We start from the raw sequence: 20,320 nt of genomic DNA, 5'->3' as shown, positions 1-20,320 counted from the left end.
CCCCCGTCTTTATGCTTCTGATAGTAGCATTGCTACATCAGCTTTCTTTTAGTTGCTCTCTGCTTGGTGTATCTCTTCATTCTTTTTTTTCTTCAGAAAGTTGGATTTAAAAGCTAATAATAAAATCTCTAACTGGCAAGTATATTAGTTTCTTATTGCTGTGGTAGTAAATGTATTGACTTACAATTCTAGCTGGCAGGGGGCCATAAGACTGCATGATTTTTTAGAGTCGTGTGGGTGGGATCTGTTTCCTTAGCTTATCCAGCTTCTGGAGGCCACATTTCTCATGGTCCCTTCCCTACCTTCAAACCCAGCAGCATCTTCTCTGCTCTCTGACTCTACTTTAACTCTGACATCTTTTCTCTCTGTCTCTGCTCCTCCTGCCTCCCTTTTACTTGGACCTTTATGATTACTCTGTTCCCAGACCAATGATCCAGGATAATCTCTTCATCTCTAGAACCTTAGTCATACCTCCCTTTTGACAGGCAGGGCAATGTATTCACAAGTACCAAGGATTAAGATAAGGACTTCTTGAGAAGGCCATTATTCAATCTATTACATCAAAACTAACATTTTGTTTCAATCGCTATGGAAATCAGTAGGTGATTCCTCAAAAAAATGAAAATAGAAATTCCATTCAACTCAGCTATTCCCCTTCTAAGTATCTTCCCAAAATAGTTGAAGACATCATATTACAATGACACAGCAAACCCATGTTTATAACACCACAACTCATTATAGCTAAATCTTGGAAGCAACCTATATATCCATCAAAAGATGAATGGATAAAGGAAATATGGTACTTACTCACAATGGAGTACTACTCTGCCATAAAGAACAACAAACTTGAGTCATTTATAAGAAAATGGATGCCCCTTTGAGATTATGATGTTAAGTGAAATAAATCAGACATACAAGTTTAAATACCACATGGTTTCTGTTATATGAGAAACCAAAGATGTAAACAAATTAAAGAGACTAAACTAAAAGACACATAATAGGGAACAGAGAGATAGATATTTTAGAAATAGGAAGGGTGCTAAAATATGGAAGGGAAAAAAGATGTGGGGAGATGGGAAGGAGAGGAAGACATGGAGACATAAAAAGAATTAAGATGTGTTATGGACATGTGCCAACTTCCCATGATGAATACAATCATGGTGTACTGCAAACATGTATTAAGAAAAATAAAATAGCATAACTCTGAAAAAACTAATCTTTCAAAACATATTGTGATTATGGTATACTAAACTTATTTCAATGTATAATTTTGCATTTTTATGCTGTACTATTTCCTACACTGTACTGTTTCTCTCCTTTTTCTTTTTTTCTGTTTATGTTGAATGAATAAGTTTTACCCAAGTACCAACCCCACCAACCACTGTCATTTTATGTGCAGTTGTCCTATACATGCTTGGAAGCTATAGATTTCATTCATTCTTTTTTAAGTAGCCACCTTGACATCATTAACTAATAGCATATCTTTTTCTAACAATGATGAAAGAATTTAGTACCTTGGTCTTCCTGGAGAATAATCAAGAAGCACCCAGTCACACATTTATTATGTCTTGATCTTTCTTCATCACACCATTTTTCAAACATTATATAGAATTTGAATAATTTCTGTATCAAAAATAGTTGCTAATTTTTGTCAGTAGTCAATCACTCACTAGTGACCAAAGTAACTTGCTGATTTCTTTTTTCTTCTCTTATTTCTTGTATCTCTGTACTTCCTTCTTGGTCTTTGTTGTTGTTTTGAGATGAGATCTTTGTTGCCCAGGTTGGTGTCCAACTCGTGGGCTCAAGTGAACCTCCTTCTTAAGCAGCTGGGACTACAGGTTCATGCTACCATACCCAGCTAGGTTTATATTTCTTTCTGCTCAATTTTATCCTTCTACATTCTTTGATAGAGTTCTCACAGTTCATAACATGCCACTCTTGCATGATGGTTTAACAAAGTATAAATTCTGCTTGACAGATTCTTTGCCTTTCAATTCTTTAAAGACTAGAGGCTGGGGATATAGCTCAGTGGTACAGTGCCTGCCTGGCAAGTGCAAGGTCCTGAGTTCAATTCCTGGTACCAAAAGCAAAAAATCTCTAATTCTTTTAAAGACTAATCTCTGGCATTAATTATTATTGATAAAAATTCCACTGCTAGTCTGATTATTGTTTCTTTATGGATAACCTTTATTTTATCACTAGTTACTTTTAAGACTATGTATTTATCCTTGCTTTTCTCTTTAATGTATCAGAGGATTTAAGTCTTAAATCCTGGAAAGTGTTTTAGGCATTATTCCTTCCAATGTTTCTTCTCTGCCATACTTTCCTACTTTGAGGGGAAAAATACACACATATGTATGGATGTGAGTACAAGGGGTTTTTTTCCTTCTTCTTTCTTTTTTTCCTGTCCTACATGTCTATTTTTATTTCTTACACAAATTTTTCACCTATTTTGCATTCTCACTGGTCATATTCCAATTTACAAATTGTTTTAGATTTTGGCAGTTCTAAGATTTATCCCATCTATTCACATTTTCAGTTCAGTTTCCGTGGCTATATTTTTCATTTCCACTATTTATAATGGGCTATCCATAGCATCTTATTCTTGATTCAAATCTCACTGTCATTGTTCCACAGTCTTTGTTTTATGTATTTCATCCTATTCTACCGCTCTTTGAGAATCTCAGGTGCACTTTCTAACAAATTTCAGTTTGGGCTATTGATTGCTCAAGAATGAATTCATTACCTGATTGTTTGCAGCTGTCCCTCTGTGCATTTAGGATTTTAAATAATAAATCAGTCTGGCGTGAAGTATGTTTTCCTCTCATCCTCAGTGCTCACACTTCCTTTTTTAAGCACGTTTACGTTTGCCTTCACTGGTCCGAAATCAACTCTTTAGCTTCATTTCCCATAAGAACATTGGAAACAGATTCAGCTATTGGCCAGCGAGTGGCTTGGCCTAGTTCTATCTACATCACGGTCTGTACTTTCCTACCACCACTGGCACAGATGTGTGTGCCAACTCTAGCATGAAGAACATCGCAGTTTTGTTCAGCCTTCCTTCCCACTCAGGGAAGCTGCCTTAGCTGGGGACATTGGCCTTCATCACTTGCTACCTGCAGGGTCTTTGTGGTTCCCATTTTCTTCCTCAAGCTACCTCTACTGATGGAAGAACCTAGTAGGTCTGTGACTTCAGGCCTCTCTTTTCATTTCGATCCATTTGTGGTCTATATTATGTTTATCTTGTTTTTAGTACTATTACACCCAGTTCTTGATTTTTTTCAATGTTTTGTCTCATTTTTCGTGTTAATGATGTCAGAAAGCTCAAATGCATGATACATAGTCAGTCCTTTTAACTACCTTTTATGGTCTTTTATGTGTTACCATCTGAGTGCTTACAAAAGAATAGTGAAATGTGTTTAAATGTGTTTAACTCTGCATAAGAGAGCAGAGTTCTTTTATCTTTGCCTAAACTCTGAAAAACATTGTTAAAGAAACTCATAGAACCAAGGGGATAGGAAGAGAATAAGACTCTGTATCATGACGGACAGCTTTTCTTTTGCTACACAAAATTCAAGATGATTCCAAATGGACTGAGTTTGTCCTGAGCCATCCCAAGTGACCCATTCAGTGATAAGAGAATGTCAGTGGCGATAACATCAAGAGACTTCCAGAAACAAAGGTTTGTGCCTGACGGAGAACTGTGAGCCTCTTACCCACACACCACAGAGACTTCTTTCACTTTGGCAAAGCTAAATGTGCAACCCAGAAGGCAGATTCCAGCCAGCCATATTGATCATAAGCCACACAGAGAGAAGGAGCACTATTGATCGGATGTTAGTTAACATGATGGCTCAGCACCTTCCAAGAATTTAAAATGACAGGGTACTGGTCAAATATGATTAGTTTGAGTATAAGCTAAAGCCAAAATGAAAGGAAGAAGTTTCATTTCCTTATCACTAGGAAGCTGTCCAGAAAAGTATCTTAGCTTCTTGCATACTTTGCAAGCCTGTCCATCTTTATTCTGTCTGTCCCAGCTCTTAATTAGTTTTAGAAATTTGGTTCTTTTTCTAATTAATTATTATTCAAGTATACAGTTAGTGCCTGTCATCAAGCAAGCAACTAAGGTAAAACTCCCTTCTTATGGGTTATTTTTTTAACCTCCAAATCCTGCTTTTCCTCCTCTATGAAAACCTATAACTCCTTTCATATCATTCCAGCTCATGTCGCTTTTAAGAGATGGCTGTCATTGTCGGGTCAGCTGAAGCCTTTGCTCTACCTGTTTTGTGCACTGACATTAGACAGCCATAATTCAACATTAAACCAGCACAAAATGAAATGTACTTTTATATAATGAACAAAAACAAGAAATATAGTAAGTAAGATGGTGTGGAGGTTTATTAACAGTGTAAAACCCTGAACAAACATCCATTAAAATTATATAATGTTCAGCAGGGAGAAAACCATATTCCCTCCCATTTCCTCTTTTCTGTCACAGGTAAAAGGACAAAGCCTGGAGACACAAGCATGACACGGTAGAACTTTCCATGGGATGGCACTTGGAGTATGTTTTTATTAAAATGTTAATTGTCATGAAATTGTTATATACAATATTGTTTCATTCCTTAGAGGAAAAAGTATATCTCTGGGATGTTAGGACATTAAATTGAGACACATTTAAGGGAGAAGGGAAACATTATCTGAGGAAAATATGGTCATGGGCCAAGCAAATTTGCCTTACAAATTGATAGTTACTCAACAAAGAGCTGAGTGTAGAACAGCTGAGACAGTAACTGTAGCATGAAAAATAAGGGTGTAATCTCAGATCTGGAATCAAGTTTTAATTCTGTATAGGGCAAGTTGTTTAACTTTTTGAACCTTCGGTTGCCTCTCTTTAAATATAACTAATAAGGGCATCTAGAAAATTAACCATGCTAATATGTGTAGAAAGTGCCTATTGAAAAAAAAATAAGCACTCAATAAGTGATAGCTTTGATTATTAATGTTGACAAACAAAAAGAAATAGGTGCAGTAGTTTGTGGGAAAACAGATTCTTAGCACTGCATATGAAGGTCTTATTTTTCTTTCTCAGCTGGGAAGGAAAGGATACAGGGACATTGAGAGAATCTATAAGATTCTGAACTAACTCATCTATGTAGTATGGAGCCCTATGAAACAGAAGTCCTATTATTGCTTCTTCTCACTCTTCATTTGTTTCTCTAAATTTTTGACAGAGAAGCCATCTTATAGAATATAAAAATTCAATGTGGATGCATACCTGTGTCCTTTCCTATCAAAAATATGTTTATTAATAAATGAATTATTATTTATAAATTTTACTTTCCTTGTTTTTTTTATTCTCTTCTTGGAGCATAGTTAGGTATTTTTTTACAGATGCCCCATGGCATTATGTGAATCATGCCTGCATGGTCAGGACCTGTCCTGTTTTCTTTTATTGAACTACCTTTGTGCCTGTATTTAATCTGATACCTTTCATTAGGTCTTGAGAAGGAAATGACTTTCTGAAAGAACATTATATTCTTTGTTCCAGCGTGCTAACCTACTAACCTAAAAGGATTATTGGTACATAGGACTTGATAGCAACGTAGATCACATGCACCTTTTCCCTGGCACAATCAAAGTCATCTGGCTTTATGATTCTTACAGATATTTTGCCCCACAAATAGGGAAATTGATAGGTAGAGCAACTGTTTGACCAACAAAGACTCTCAGCATATCAGTTGTCAGACCCTTTCTATGCAGTCCATCATCCCACACTATTTTCCTTTACACATAAAGGAGAAAGGCCCAGCAATGTAAGGAAATCATTAGTCCGTGGCAAACAAGGAACAACCCATTCTATGACAACCCAAAAGTAAAAGAAAGTTTGGAGATACGTGGTAAGCAAGGGTAATTGTCAAATTGAGTCAAATCATTGCAATCTCTGCCTATTTGAAAAAGATCCAAGATTGCTAGTTCCCTCACAACTTTCTCAGAAGTAAATGTGTAGCATCATCAAAGGAAAAAATCATTGTGTAGGACCTCAAAATACCAGTACAATTTTTATGTTCAAAGTCCAGCAGTTAATTTTGAAATAGCCAAGTGTGTGAGACAATAGTAGAAAACTAAAATGTACTTAATCTGTTCAAGGTAGTAAGAGGCAAGAATTAAAAATTCAGTAGAAATTAGAATATAAAAGGAACAAATGGGAATTATAGAACCAAAAAACACAACTGAAATTAAGGTCTTAACAGAATGGTTTAACTGCATTGTACACACAGCCTAATAGAGAACTGTGGATGTCAAAAGATAAATCAGAAGACACTATCCAGGGGCTGGGGATTTAGCTCAGCCGCAAAGCGCCTGCCTGGCAAGCTCAAGGTCGTGAGTTTGGTTCCTGGTACCAGAAAAAAAAAAAAGAAGACACTATCCAAATTGAAACATGCAAAACAGAAGAGGATGAAAACTACAGAAGAGATGGTAAAGAAAACAAACACAGGGGATATCCTTATTGGAATACCAGAAGAAGAAGAAGAAAGAATGGAGAATAGATAATGGCTGAGATATTTAGGAACATATTCAAAAAGCAGGCAAAGTAAATACCAGAAAAAAAAACAAACATGTAGGTACCTTATAATAAAGCTGCTTAAAATCAAAAGGTGGATATTAAATCATCTAGATGAAGAAAACAATTTACCTTAAAAGGAATAATAATCTGACAGCCGACATGGCTGCGTGCTATCCAAACACACAGAGGTTTTAGTGCTTTACTTTTAAATGTAAATACTTAACCAAGCTCTACCCATGATGCCTGTAATGCAGAAGTAAGAAACCAAAGAACATTAAAAGGGGGGGACCAAGACAATGCAGGAAGAAGAAAGTTTAAAATAAAACCAAATGACAGTTACTGATCTCAAGAAAATGAAAGATTATTTTGCGTTCATAATATTTTTGAAAAAGAACAATAATAAAAATGTACTCAAATAAATTAAAAATGGAATCACAGAAATTTAAAATCTGATGGGGTAGTTAGAAAGCAAAACTGAAGACCTATCAGAATGTAGAAAAACAAGGCCAAAAGCTAGAAATTAGGGAAGATCAGGCAGGTAGATGATTTGTTCAGGAGTTTTAAGAGCCTCGTATGTATCCTAGAAAGAGCAACTTTTAGAGTACAGAAGAAATTATCCCGGAAAAGGACCGAAGGAAATGTGCTCAGAGCTGCAGAGAGGAAGTTGCGGAAATGACTGTGGAACTGTGCCAGGTAATGGATGAAAATCGGCTCGTGTCAAGGTACAATATCATTAAATGCTAGAACGCTGAACAAAAACATGATAATAAAGCTGCAGAGCTATGGAAACCTCCAGATTAAGAAAAAATTTAATGATCAAAACCAAAATCATTAGGAACCAGAGTAGCATCAGGCTTCTTAACAGAAATACTGGGCAGGGAGCCTTCTGAAGGAAAGTAAGTCGTGCTCTTAAATTCATCAGCTAGTGAAAGACTAAGCAATTTGTAAGAGTAAAATAAAGGCATTTCAGACAGGCACAATCTCACAACATCTACATTCCGTGTTCCCTGTCTTAGGCAGTAACTGAAGAAAATATGGTGACAGTGAAGAAACATGGGACTCGGGAAACAGATTCAAACAGAGGAGAGATTCTGAAGGGATGTGGGGGAGGGCAGAGTGGGGCATTCCTGGGATGCCAGCCTTCACAGGCAGCCTGTGCGGACAGGAGTTGGAGAGCAGATGGCTGCTGGAGAGGTTTGCCTCAAGAAGAGGGAACCAATAGGAAGTGTTCTTTTAAAAATACGTGTATGTATGCATTTGGTAAAAGTATAGTGTTCCTGAAAGTATTAAAAGGCAGTTTCCCCAGCCCTTTTGCAAATTTTTACTTTGGCTCTGGGTCTTACTAACTTGTCCCAGCTGACCTCAAACCTGAGCTCCTCTTGCCTCATCTTCCTGAGTAGCTGGGATTACAGATATACCCCACAACACACAGCTGGGAGTTTGACTTTTAAAAATGTGTGTATGTATGCATTTGTTAAAAGTAAGGCAAAAATAATTAATTAATAATAAACCATGATGCAGAACAGTCTGTATAGTATGCTACTATTTATGAAAGGAAAAAATGTGTATGCAAATATGTTTTTTTCTTTTAGCCAAAAAATATATCTGGGAAGATACACAAAAAAAATTGCTAACAATGGCTACCTGTAAGGGTGATGAATCATGGTCATTCAAAGGCAAGAAAGGTAGACCTCAACCTTTGAATCCACTTGGATTTTACACTGTTTACATATATTCTTCTTTCTAAGCTTTTAAGAAAGACAGAAAGAATAAGACTGAGATTAGACAGTACAGTTAAAAAGAGAATGACCATATCCCGATAGTAGGAGTCACTTATTCAATAAATCTAAGTATGTGTTTCCTCTTGTTATGCAAATAACATTATCTTTATAGAAAAAACAGACAAAAATAAGGGGAAAAATCACTCAGACTCCCACCACATGGGTAACCACCATTAAATTTATTGCGTGCATCTTCTGACTTTTTTCCTGTGTATGATGAGGCTTACCAGTGGATTCTGACCCCTCACATGGGCTAGTGCTATTTTTGTTACCAGCTGTTTTCACTCAAGATATATTGTCATCACTTTTAATATGAATTATTAAGGAATATTCCTCTGTAAACAGGGCCTCACTATGTAGTTTAGGCTGAACTTGAACTCACTATGTAGTCCTGGTTGACCTCAAACTCATGGTAATCCTCCCGCCTCAGCTTCCTGAAGAACTACAAGTGTACTCCACCACGCCTGGCCCAGATTATTCTTACTGGTTGATTTTATTGCACCATTTTACTCCAGCATAGTTTATTTAACTAACTCCCTACTGATAGATTGTCTTTCACTGCTGTAAACAATGTGTGTATCTTAATTACAACTCACACTCTTAACTGTTTCCTTTGACTAAATTCCTAGAAATTCAATTACTGTGTCAAACAGCAAGAATGAGACTAAAAGTCTTAATACATCTTATGAATTCTTCCTATAAATTTTGTACCAATTTATATGCTGAACTCCCAGCAGTGTCAAAGAATGTCACTCTCTCCCAGACCCTTGCCAATACTTGTTTTTGCCCAATCTAGAAGATTTTTAAATTTTTAATTGTTATTTAAGTTTGTGCTTCTTTGGTTTCCTGGTGAGACTGAATAGTTTGCATATATGTTGGCTAACAAGTGTCATTTTTGAGCCCTGTCCCCATCCCTGGTACACAGCTGACTGAAGGGAGAGACAAAAGGTAAACGGAACTTTTTTTTTCCTTGAGAATTCATATCTTACAAAATAAATGAGTACACAAGCAATACAGTTAGGTTATAAGATGTAAGCAAAGAGGAATAAATGATAAATTATGTCAAAGTGTGTCATAGATCAAAAGATTTGAGGGAGATTTGAAGGCTAAGAAGAAAAGAGACAGAGAAATAGGGATGTGTTTCCAAGAGCAGCACACTGAGATGCTGTGATGATACTCAATACACTTGGGAAGGGTGAATCACCAACTCTCCTGTAAGTTTGGAAAAGATATTGGAGCCCCCTTTTAAGAATTAGGCCTAAATCCTCCAGACTGGAGGTGCATATCTTGTATATCAGTTCTGATTTTGAGCCTTGATATTTGTGAAGTACCTGGGTGACTTCTCAAAAGGAAGTGAGATCCTGCCTCTACCAAGATGCATGCAAAATAATGGCCCCTCAAACATAAAAATTGAGCTTGTACGTTAATCAAAAAGAAAATAATAAATGTCTGCCACACTTAGGGGTCAATGATCTCTGCAACTTGTTATGGGTGAGTGTGCATGTGCGTATTGTACGTGCATTTTTCTGTAAAGGGGTACCATGGCTTTCTTGAAGGAGATAAAAGACTTAGCATCACTGAGCCAGAGATTAGAGAGCCATCCAGAATTTCAGCAGGAGAGGACCGGTGTCAGAGCTATGAAAGATAGCCCTGTCATAGCTGTAGACTGGGGAGGGTGCCAGACAGGAGAGGAATTAATTACGAAGTTTTGGAAAATAATATAAATGGGGCTACGATTTATTGGATATTTACTCCGTGCGAAGACAAGGTGCTATGTATTTGGCACTTGTTTTAATTCATCTGCATGAAGCACAGTTAAAGGATGAGGAAACCAAAGCCTAGACTTTTAAAGTGAGCCTGAATTCACCTGGCTATAAATGACAGAGTCCAGGGTTGACCATGAGGTCCTGTGACTCCAAAGCCCACATAAGTTTTAACCAGGACTCTGCACTGCCTTGCAAAATTCTAATTCCCATTCTTCTTCACCTCGTCTCCTACAGTAATTAGCAGTTCATTATTTTAAGAAGCAACGTGACTCACTTGGGGAAAGAGAACTGTATGACTAGAGATACTATTTAGAAGAGGAAAAGAAGACAGGCCCTGGTGACTCCTCACCGTTCTTGTTTCACAAAGAATTGATTATCTGCTGAGATAATGGTATAAATGCACAGAAATCCCTCACTGTATGTTGGTTCCTGCAGTTACTTGCTTTCTTTCCTTCCATGGAAGGAAGTTCTTGCAGATTTCAAATGCCAAATGAGTTATTTCTTGAACATAATAATAATAATAATAAGCACAAGGTGTTGTTTTCTACAAGCTTCATAGTTATTAGCACTACAGAATAGCAGTGCTGTCTGGGCATATTCACACTTTCAGTTATTGTGGATGTGACATGTGCAAACAATGGCATTTGCTTCTACCTTTTGGGGCAAATATGAAATGCACAATAAAGAAACTTATAAAAGCTCTGGCCAGTTCACCTTGGGAGCTGAGTGCTGCATAAGAAATGCTCTGATGCCCTATTGTCAAATAAAAAGTAAATGTTAGCTTTATGTATGTGAAACCTCAGAGAGTAGGGCTTAACGCCAATCACCAGTGGGCACAGAATTTAACACTGCAAAAGATCACACACTCCCCATCTTTCACAGCCATACACTCCTGTACAGGTTCTTTATGCCCCTCCCCCTGAAACGACTCTGACTTTCCAGTCCTCATTTGCAGAAAAGGCAGAGGCAGCTATTGCTAAAGTTTTAATGGAAGGCTTGTTTTTATCATCTTTGAAACAAATATATGAAACCTTGTGTTAGTCCTCTATTGCTGGGTAACAAGTTACCACAAATTTCAGGGCTTACAACAATACTAATTAACTATGCATTTCCATGGGTTAGGGTCTAGGGATGGCTTGGTTAGAACCTCTCGTTAGGATCACAAAGTTGAAAAAGTGTATTAGCTAAGCCGTATTTCTTACAGGAAGCATGGAATGGAAAGGCCCACCTCTTGATCCCTTGGGTTCCTAGTGGAATTTCTTTCCTTACATCTGAATGATAAAGGCCTCCTTCCCTTGCTGGCTATTAGGTACTGCTCTCAGCTGCTCCTGAGCCATCCACAGCTCCCTGATGTGCAGCACCTTCCACAGGCTCTCTCATGTCTGTCAGTCACCACACTAGGAAGAACCCACCCAGCCTGAGAAGTCAGGCCTACTAAGGAGAATTGGGACCAGTCAACTGGTTTGGGACCATAACTGTACCTACGAAATCCCTCCACAGCAGCACCTAGATTAAAATTTGACTAGCTGGGAAAAGATCCTTGTACCCCAGGAGACGGATACCTTGGGGCCATCTTAGAATTCTACCTACTGCACACCCCACTTGCTTCTCTTCTGCCAAGTTTTGTCATTTATTTTTGCAAACGCTATTAAGCCCATACTTAGGTGTCATGTGGGGCATTGCAGATCAAATAGTAGGCAACATTTATGAGAACTTACTCTATGCAGATACTGTTCTGAGCTTTTATATGCATGATCTCATTTAACCATCACCACACCTCTCTGCTGAAGACGTAATCAGTATCCTGAGCTACAGAGGAGAAAACTGAGGTGGGACACGGGTAAGCGATGCCCCCACCACAGTCTAGTCCAGAAAGCAGCAGAGCAGGAATCCAATCCACATCCCTTTTCCTTCAGAGCCTTCCTTCCTAACCTATTCCCATTTGTGCCACCTTGCTGTATTGTGGTTTCAAGAAGTTTACAAAAAGCCCTCCGATGCTAGGCTAATTGTCATTTACCCAATTCTCTTGTAGTCTAACTTGCCTCAATTACTAATAACAAAAAATGTCACACAGACTAAGCCCTCCCCTAAAGCAAAGGACACACTGAAAGTCAAATTCCAGAGACACACGACGTGAGAGTTCACAGCCTGACTTTCACCAGTTTACAGCCTGACTTTTGAAGGATGGCCCAAGACTTCAGCATCTGCCATGTTAGTGTGCATTGTTCTTGGATTTTTATGATATATTTTGCTGTCTGATTTTATGCCACATATTGATGAATAAGCATCATCAAAAAGAAGACGCACCAGTTCAGCCCTGGAAAGCAAATTCGGGTCTTTTCAGAGCACCTACCCTATGTCAGCAGGATTCAGAATGGAAATGGCTCACCTCCATCGAAAACTAATGTCCCCTGACTTGAAATAGCACTTATGCTGACGACATCCTCACTTCACTGTGAGTACAGGAGTGACCTGTGCTGCTGGCTAGAGGAAGAAAACAAAAGGTTGGAATTGGGGAAATGTCATTGACAGAACTGCTCAAAAGACACCTTGCTTTTTGATAAAAGGACAAAAATGACATTGATTTATGTCTTAATTGTCAGCTGAGTCTCATAAGTAAGCAAAACTAGATAGAATGTTCTCTAAGGCCACAAATGCAGGAAGAAAGGCTAATGGAGCGAGATCTTCTTACCTAGAACTTTCTTATTTTCTCTCCTGGCTGCCCCCTACACACACACACACACACACACACACACACACACTTGTCCTAATAGCAGATGGATATGAACTTTGGGCCCAAAATTCCTATAGGACTTCAAATGCAAAGTTTCTCTCCTAGAAGAGCCTTCTCACCTTTCAAAATCTGAGATTCGGGAGAGTTGGAGTTGGGAGACTGGCTGGTGATGTGCAGGGGTCTCTACCAATAAGGTGGTTTTGTCAGAGAGCAAGAAGCAGCTGACCACACCTATCTGATCCCTTCATTCTGGACCCAAAGCTGAACTACATTTCTCAGCCTTCCCTGGGGGTAGGTGCAGCTGCACGGCTGAGCTCTGTCCAAAGGAATTGGACAGAAGGGCTGTACCCTGCTTCCAGGCATGGTGCATAAATCCTAGCACTTGACCTCCATTCTGTGTTCTGAGAAGCCACAGTTAAATATGTCAGAATCTGTTTAACTGAGAACTCTAAATGAGTGAAATAGAAGCCGCGCCTCTCTCTTGTCACCAACTGGAGTTCGTGTGATCCAGAAATAAGCTCCTATTGAATTAAACCATCGAACATTAGGGGTCTTCATGTTATAGCAGCTACCACTACCTTATCTAAAATAACTGCCTAAATTCTAAAAACTGCAAGTAAGAAAGACAAGTATTTCTAAGAAAAGAGAAGGGCTGCTTGTTCAAGCAGGAAAACCTATTTCCATGTATTGCTTTGATTGTGTAGGTCAGACTGAACGTGACATAAGTCAAGGACTCTGATCTACTGTAATAAAAACAGTAGATGAAATGAAGCTGCTCCAATCTATTTTAAAATATCTATTGAAAATTGAATCTGCATGTATCGCTCTTTTAAACTGATCCTTGTGTCATCTCCTATGATTCATGTGTTAGAGAATTTTAGTGTTTTCACTTTGAGACTAATAAAAAAATGTTTTGGTACATTATGAAAAAAATCATTCCTTTAAACCTAAATGTGAACAGAATATTATGGTATTTGATTCTTGCTGCTGCTTCTGCCATTAACAATTTATCTACACTCCTACAGATTAAACTTATAAGGATTCCTATATTTTACCAATACATTATTAAATTACTAAATGTATTAATTTTCAGGAAAAAGATTTTGCTTACTGTTTTCATAATATTTTAATACTCTCATAGGGCTAAGTTACTGTGAGGAGAAAAATTTCAGAGAAAATTTTGGTTTTTCTCTGGTACCGGGAACCGAACTCACGACCTTGCGCTTGCCAGGCAGGCGCTTTGCCGCTGAGCTAAATCCCCAGCCCCCTCAGAGAAAATTTTGAAAAACAGATTGAGTCATGCAAGATCCAGCATTTTTTTCCATACGTCCATTAAATACAATTGTTACAAATATCTCTCTCCCAATCTTAATTTATCTAATATAATATTTAAGGCTTAATTATTTTCCTCCATTTCTATGTCACTAAGGATGTTCCACATTCAAAGATCATGAGCACTATTAAGACTCTTAATTTAAACCTACAATTTCCCTTAATACCAACATTAAAATAAAATTTCCTCATCATCATTCATATACATCCTCATTATATAATAATCTTAAAAATGTTGTTCTTTGTTTTTATTTAATTCATTTTATTTAATTGCATTCAAATACAATTTACTTATTTCCCATGTAGACTTTCAACCTAGGAGGAAATATAACAATCATTTTGGTCTATCTAACAGGATTTGTCCTCAGTTGCAAATTTGGAAATTGGCATTTTGGTTTAAGTATTAGATTCTCCTTGTATAAGTACCTGTGAGGCAGATCTTAAGAGAGGGGCTATTGGGCCCCATTGACCAATTCAGTTTGTGAATCTGCCTTGGAGCCAGGCCAGGAGTTTGGTAAGATTCTGCCTGGTTGTAGTCTCTAACTCTTGCCTATAATCTGTAATGTAATGTACGTTCTCATTTTCAGAAATCACCAGTGCCATTTTATCAGGAAGTTTCTTGTTCATAGCCTCCATTGTACCTGAGCCCCATAGAACTACACTTTTCTGGTGTTTTTGTTTGTTTGTTTGTTTAGTACAGTCTATGTTGCGAGTATATGATGTTCACATTCATTTTAGAGGGTAGGTACATGTACTTTACATATCTCAGTCCTTTTTTTTCTCCTTCCCCTCCGCACCCACTTCTCTCCCTCCATCTCTAGATACCCTGGCCCCATTTTTATTATTATTGGGGTTTCTTACCTTATGTTTGTGACGTATAGCATGATTACATTCAGAGGGGGAGTTGGCATATGTACAGGATGCTTCTTAAATCTCTTTACGTCCCTTTCCCCCTCCTCCTACCTTGGTCTCTTGGTCCCTTCCCCATTTGCAAAACATCTCGCTGTTTCTTTTTATTAGTCTTTTATTTTGCTCCTTATTTGTACTTTGGATTACCCAAATGAGAGAAACCATATTGTATCTAAGCTTGTGTTTCTGATTTATTTCCCTTAATATGATGCTATGTGTTATTATATTTCTTTTTCTCCTTTTGCTAGGAATATACCATAGAAATTAATTTAGACTAGGATAATTTTAGACTGGAATAGCCTCTAAAGTCCACCTCATAGAGTAAATTTTACTTTTGTTTCTAAATGCGCTGTTTTCTTCTGTATGCTCTACTTTAGAGGGCTTCTTCTCAGCCATTATACTTGGAAGGGTATGAAGAGCCGGAGAAGAGTTACCAGAGAACCATCGAGCCCTTCTCCAGTGAACTGGAGAGTGTAGCTTTTCCTCCAGTCGTTATCCTTGAAGTTTCTGGATGATTTCCACCACTTTTCTTTTTCAGCCCTTTCCCAAAAGGCTAATGCTTAATGATTATCAGTAATTGATTTAAAGGAAATAGCAATCAAAATGGGGGGGCAGGATGCTTTTTATTAATTTTCAGATATTTATGTGTATAATTAGAGTAGAATAAATTAAAATGTTTAAATCAATAGTGTAACATAACCAAGAAACACCATTTGAGAATTAGTTCTGATTTCACATTTGGAGGGAAGAGAATGTATAGGGTGTATTCGTCACAGCCACAGGGTTTTAACATCCTCTGCTCCACAAAAGCATCATGTTCTCTAGATTTCCCCGGGGCACATTCACCCCAGCCTCCTTCTGACTTGCATTTTTGTCATTTGAGTGTTGTTGCCCCTGAATGTCATCACTGTCAGCTTCTTAGGCGAAGAAAATGTGCTTTGGGCATTTTTATGTTTTCCAGCACACCTGGACCTCATGGCCACTGAATATGTGTTTGCTATATTTACTGAAAAATCCTAAAAAAATAATTTGCTCATCATATTTACAGATGACTAGAAGGAAAAAAGAGGAGCAGCTAGTAAGTTAAAGGCAAAAGCTTGAGAATTGTAAAAGCTCCCAGAAGGCTGAAAATCTTATAAAAAGACATAAAAGACCTGGATGATAAAGTGCAAAGAAAAACACCAAAGCTAAGAACAAAATGTATGCATTTAACAGCATATTATACACAACTGAAGACAGAATTAGTGAAGTGGAAGATAATTCAGAAGAATTTGAAGCAGAGGGAGCAAAATAAATGCAGATTAGAGGCCAAGGGCCAAAGCGGATGCACTAGGAAGTCAGACACACCTATAACTGGTGTTTTGCCACAGTGGGAAAGAGAAAGCGAGGCAGAAATAATATTTAAACAGGGAATGGTGGGTAATATTTCAGGAATAAAAGATATGAAACCAAAGACTCCAGAAAGATAGCAGATTCCAAGAAGACTGTGAAAATGAATCCAGAGCTGGATATAATGAACTTATACTATCATCATTAAGAGACAAGGACAAAATTTTAAAAGCAGTCTGAGAAAATAGATTGCCATCAATCTGAGGTGAATACACACTTCTCAAATGAAGAAATTCTAATGGTGAATAAATATATGAAAAAATGTTCAACCTCATCAGTCACTCAAGAAATGCAAATTAAAGCAACACTGAGATTCTATCTCACCCCAGAAAGAATGGCTATCATCAAAAAAATCAACCAATACCAAATGCTGGAGAGGCCATAGCGGAAAAGGAACCCTTCTCCACTGTTGGTGGGAGTGTAGATTGGTGAAAACACAGTGGAAATCAGTTTGGAGATTCTTCACAAAACTAAAATTAGAAGTCCCACTTAACCCAGCTATTCCTCTTCTGGGTATTTTCCCAGAAAAATTAAAAACATCATACCACAATGATATATGTGCACCCATGTTTATAGCAGCACAATTTGTCATAGCTAAATCTTGGGGAAAACCCAAATGTCCATCAGATGAGGAATGGATAAAAAAAGATGCAGTATTTTTATACAATGGAGTATTACTCAGCTATAAAAAAGATAAACTTGAGGCTTTTATAGGTACATGGATACAACTAGAGACCACACTTATAAGTGAAATATATCGGATGCACATGTGTAAACATCATATTGTCTCCCCAGTGTAAGAACCTGAAAGAATAAATAAAACCCAAAACATACAATAGATAATATGAAAGGGAAAGAAACTGCTCAAAGGAAGGAACAACTGGGATAAGGGAAAGAAGAAAAAGAAAGAAAAAAGGAATGCAAAAAAAAATGTATATGTATGTAGAAGGAAAACTGGGATAACTGTACTGCTTACATCTGGTGGTTTACTGAAAGGAATAGTTAATGCTTTAAAAAAATTTTATTTTGACCAATTTTCATGTTTATATCTGGTAATCTGAGCAATTGATTTGAAGACAGCAATATGCAATACAATTGGTGAATTCCTACCATCTTGTACAGTGAAACTCTGTATTATCTCTAATTTTTTTAAATAATTTTTTTATTCTCTTTAGTGGTCTGAATAGTCTTCCATTCTTACATCTGGTAATTTGAGCAACTTCACTGAAGATAACAATATGTAATATAACAACCACTGTTAATTCCTATCATTTTATTTTGAAACCCTATATCATTCTCAATATTCTTGCTTTGTTCTGTTTATGTCTGTGATGTTGGCATTTTGCTATTGTTCTTTTTTTTACTACTCCTTTTTAAAAGAAAAGAAAATAGATTGCCATCAAAGAAGCAGAAATACTTCAAAACTGAACCAAATGTTCATAGCACGAGTCTTTTTTTCTAATTTGACACCTTAACCTCACTTTGGAGTCTGACTGTAACATGTGAGGTTTTCTTCTGAAGCTGGGATGTAGGATATGAAAGGGTAAGCAAAAGGAATAGGCTCAATTTATCCTATATCACTCCCCGGAAGTGACCAAAAACCAATGTGCAGAAGGTTCAAAGAAAGCATATGTCTGCCTAACACAAGAAGAAATGTCTAATGGTTTGAGTTGTTAGAACCTGGACTAAGTTATCTTTTAGAAGAAATAAGTTACTTACCATAAAGATAATTAAATGCACTCACTGTCAAATATTTATTAAGCACCTACTATTATACCACACAGAGCTATAGATGCTCACAGTATTTAAACAAATGTAAACAAACAAAGAAAAGACAAAAGTCCCTACAGAGTACCTGTAGTACAAGGAGACAGGCAATAAGGATGATAAATAAGTAAATTATGAAGGTAAAGATGAACAGAAGTGTGAGAGCTAGGTTTGCTATATAAGATGTGACGGTCAGAGATGATGTTATTTTGCCAAAGAACTTGAGGAAGAAAATGAGTGAGCTGTAAAGCACTAAGCAGTTAAAAGGAATAGATTGGTGGGAGTCATTTCCAGCTCTGTAATTCTGCCCTATCGTGTATTTCAAGATGTTTTGAATTTTAGCTAATTAAATCTTATTAATTGCTATGAAATAGTAGAATTCAGGGTCACTTCCTATATTGTGTTCATTAATAAAAGCTATTCATCTTCACTGTAAAATGCTAGCAACTTTGCATTTGAAAAGCATTTCTTTTAAAATTCCAAATTCCATAAAGAACGCGGTACCTTGTGTTGCTATCTCAGAATTTGGAGACTGGAGCAGATAATTAGTATATGCTTCTTAGAAAACTGGGGTGTCATCATGGGAAAGAGATGTAAAGAATCTTCACAGAGCATTCAAAAGTAGAATCGGAGGCTTGCTCTTCAGAATCAGATAGCTTTTTGAAAAAGGAAATGCCAACAAACATTCAGCTGCTTTGATTCTAAAAAGTAATGTTTGTCTCTGATGTTGACTTCTGTGATGCCAACCATGTGAAGTACAGAGGACTTTAATATGTACAGAACGAAAAGCCAAGAATATCGTCCTTGTTAACTTGTGGTCTTGTGTTGCAGGCAAACAAAAACTCCCTTTGGACAATTGAACCCAGTGAAGGCACGGTTCCCGAGGAAGCTAATGTTCCCCTGACGCTCACTGCCAACTTGAATGACATTCTGACGTTCAAGGACACAGTCATTTTGGACATTGAAAACAGCAACACCTATCAGATTCCTGTCCAGGCTTCAGGAATTGGTTCTACCATTGTTTCAGATAAGCCCTTTGCTCCGGAACTCAATTTGGGAGCACATTTTAGGTAGGGAACTATGATGGGCCGATTTTTATTGATATCTCATAAGTTGCACCATCACCTACTTTAGGAACTTGTTTTTAAGTAAATAGGACAGCCAGCTCAGCTCCTCTCCTGTTCCAGCCTCACTTTCCCCCTTCTCAGTGGGAACATCAGCCACAAGAAGACATTTCTGAGTTATAGCTTGGCTATATTCACCAATCTATGTCTGATTACACTAGAGAAGGGGATGACTTAGGATGTGTACTCTTCCCCCTAACTTGCAGTGACTTCTCTGTAATGAATTTAGAGTCTCAACCATGATTTCTCCCCTTTGATTCCAATATCCTTCTAATACCACTCTCTGGATGTAAAACCTAAACAGGGTATACCTAGGGAGGCAAAAACTGATTGCAAATATCTTATCAGGTATTACAAAGTCAGCAGCTTGTTTTGGTATCGTTTTTCTACTTGCCTCCTACGATACCACAGTTGAAATATCAGGAGTTGACTTCCTCTGAGCAGCACAATATAGTACAGATATTAAAAAGCCTGAGGTTTGAATGGTGAAGGTAGACTATACATGTGGAGATTTATTTTTGATTCCTCAAGATAGTCATGCAATTATCAGTAACTGACCACTGGGGACCAGCTGGATTTGCACCTGCATGTAAGAGTACTGTGATCACATTTCACAGGTTGCTTCTCCTACCTGCTGTTCTAACAGCCCCTAAAAGCAAGTCATATGCACTGTGCTCAGAGAAAATGTAACTGGAGGTAATCAGGAGCCCTCCCCACAACCCTGCCCATGCTTCCTTGCCTCTGCCCTACCAACAAAACTTGGCATTTGGCTGAAAATACCATAAACCAAAAGCAAATTGAGTAACATGCAAGTCAGAGAGTTGAATTGTGTATGTTTACAAAGAAGCATCCAGTTACAAAAATCCTACTTTCTGTCCATCTGTTGGCCAAAGTTAGGGCATTTTGTCATTTCATACCAATGCTTCTATTTTTAAATTTCTTTAAACATA

General features: G+C 37.5%; 1 protein-coding gene across 4 annotated transcripts in view; it reads left to right on the top strand.

The window, feature by feature from the left end:
• The window catches only part of Hydin (HYDIN, axonemal central pair apparatus protein), a 380,912-nt gene that overhangs the window by 178,833 nt on the left and 181,759 nt on the right, over nt 1-20,320 (top strand). For all 4 annotated transcript variants that reach the window (XM_013503972.1, XM_013503969.1, XM_013503970.1 and 1 more), the window contains exon 19: nt 19,078-19,316. In XM_013503972.1, coding sequence (XP_013359426.1) covers nt 19,078-19,316 — 239 coding nt within the window. The remainder of the gene's footprint in view (nt 1-19,077; nt 19,317-20,320) is intronic.

This window comes from Chinchilla lanigera, unplaced genomic scaffold (assembly GCF_000276665.1).
Source record: "Chinchilla lanigera isolate Chin_1 unplaced genomic scaffold, ChiLan1.0 scaffold00083, whole genome shotgun sequence".
In the NCBI taxonomy this organism is placed as follows: Eukaryota; Metazoa; Chordata; class Mammalia; order Rodentia; family Chinchillidae; genus Chinchilla; species Chinchilla lanigera.
This window is presented reverse-complemented; position numbering and strand designations above follow the sequence as displayed.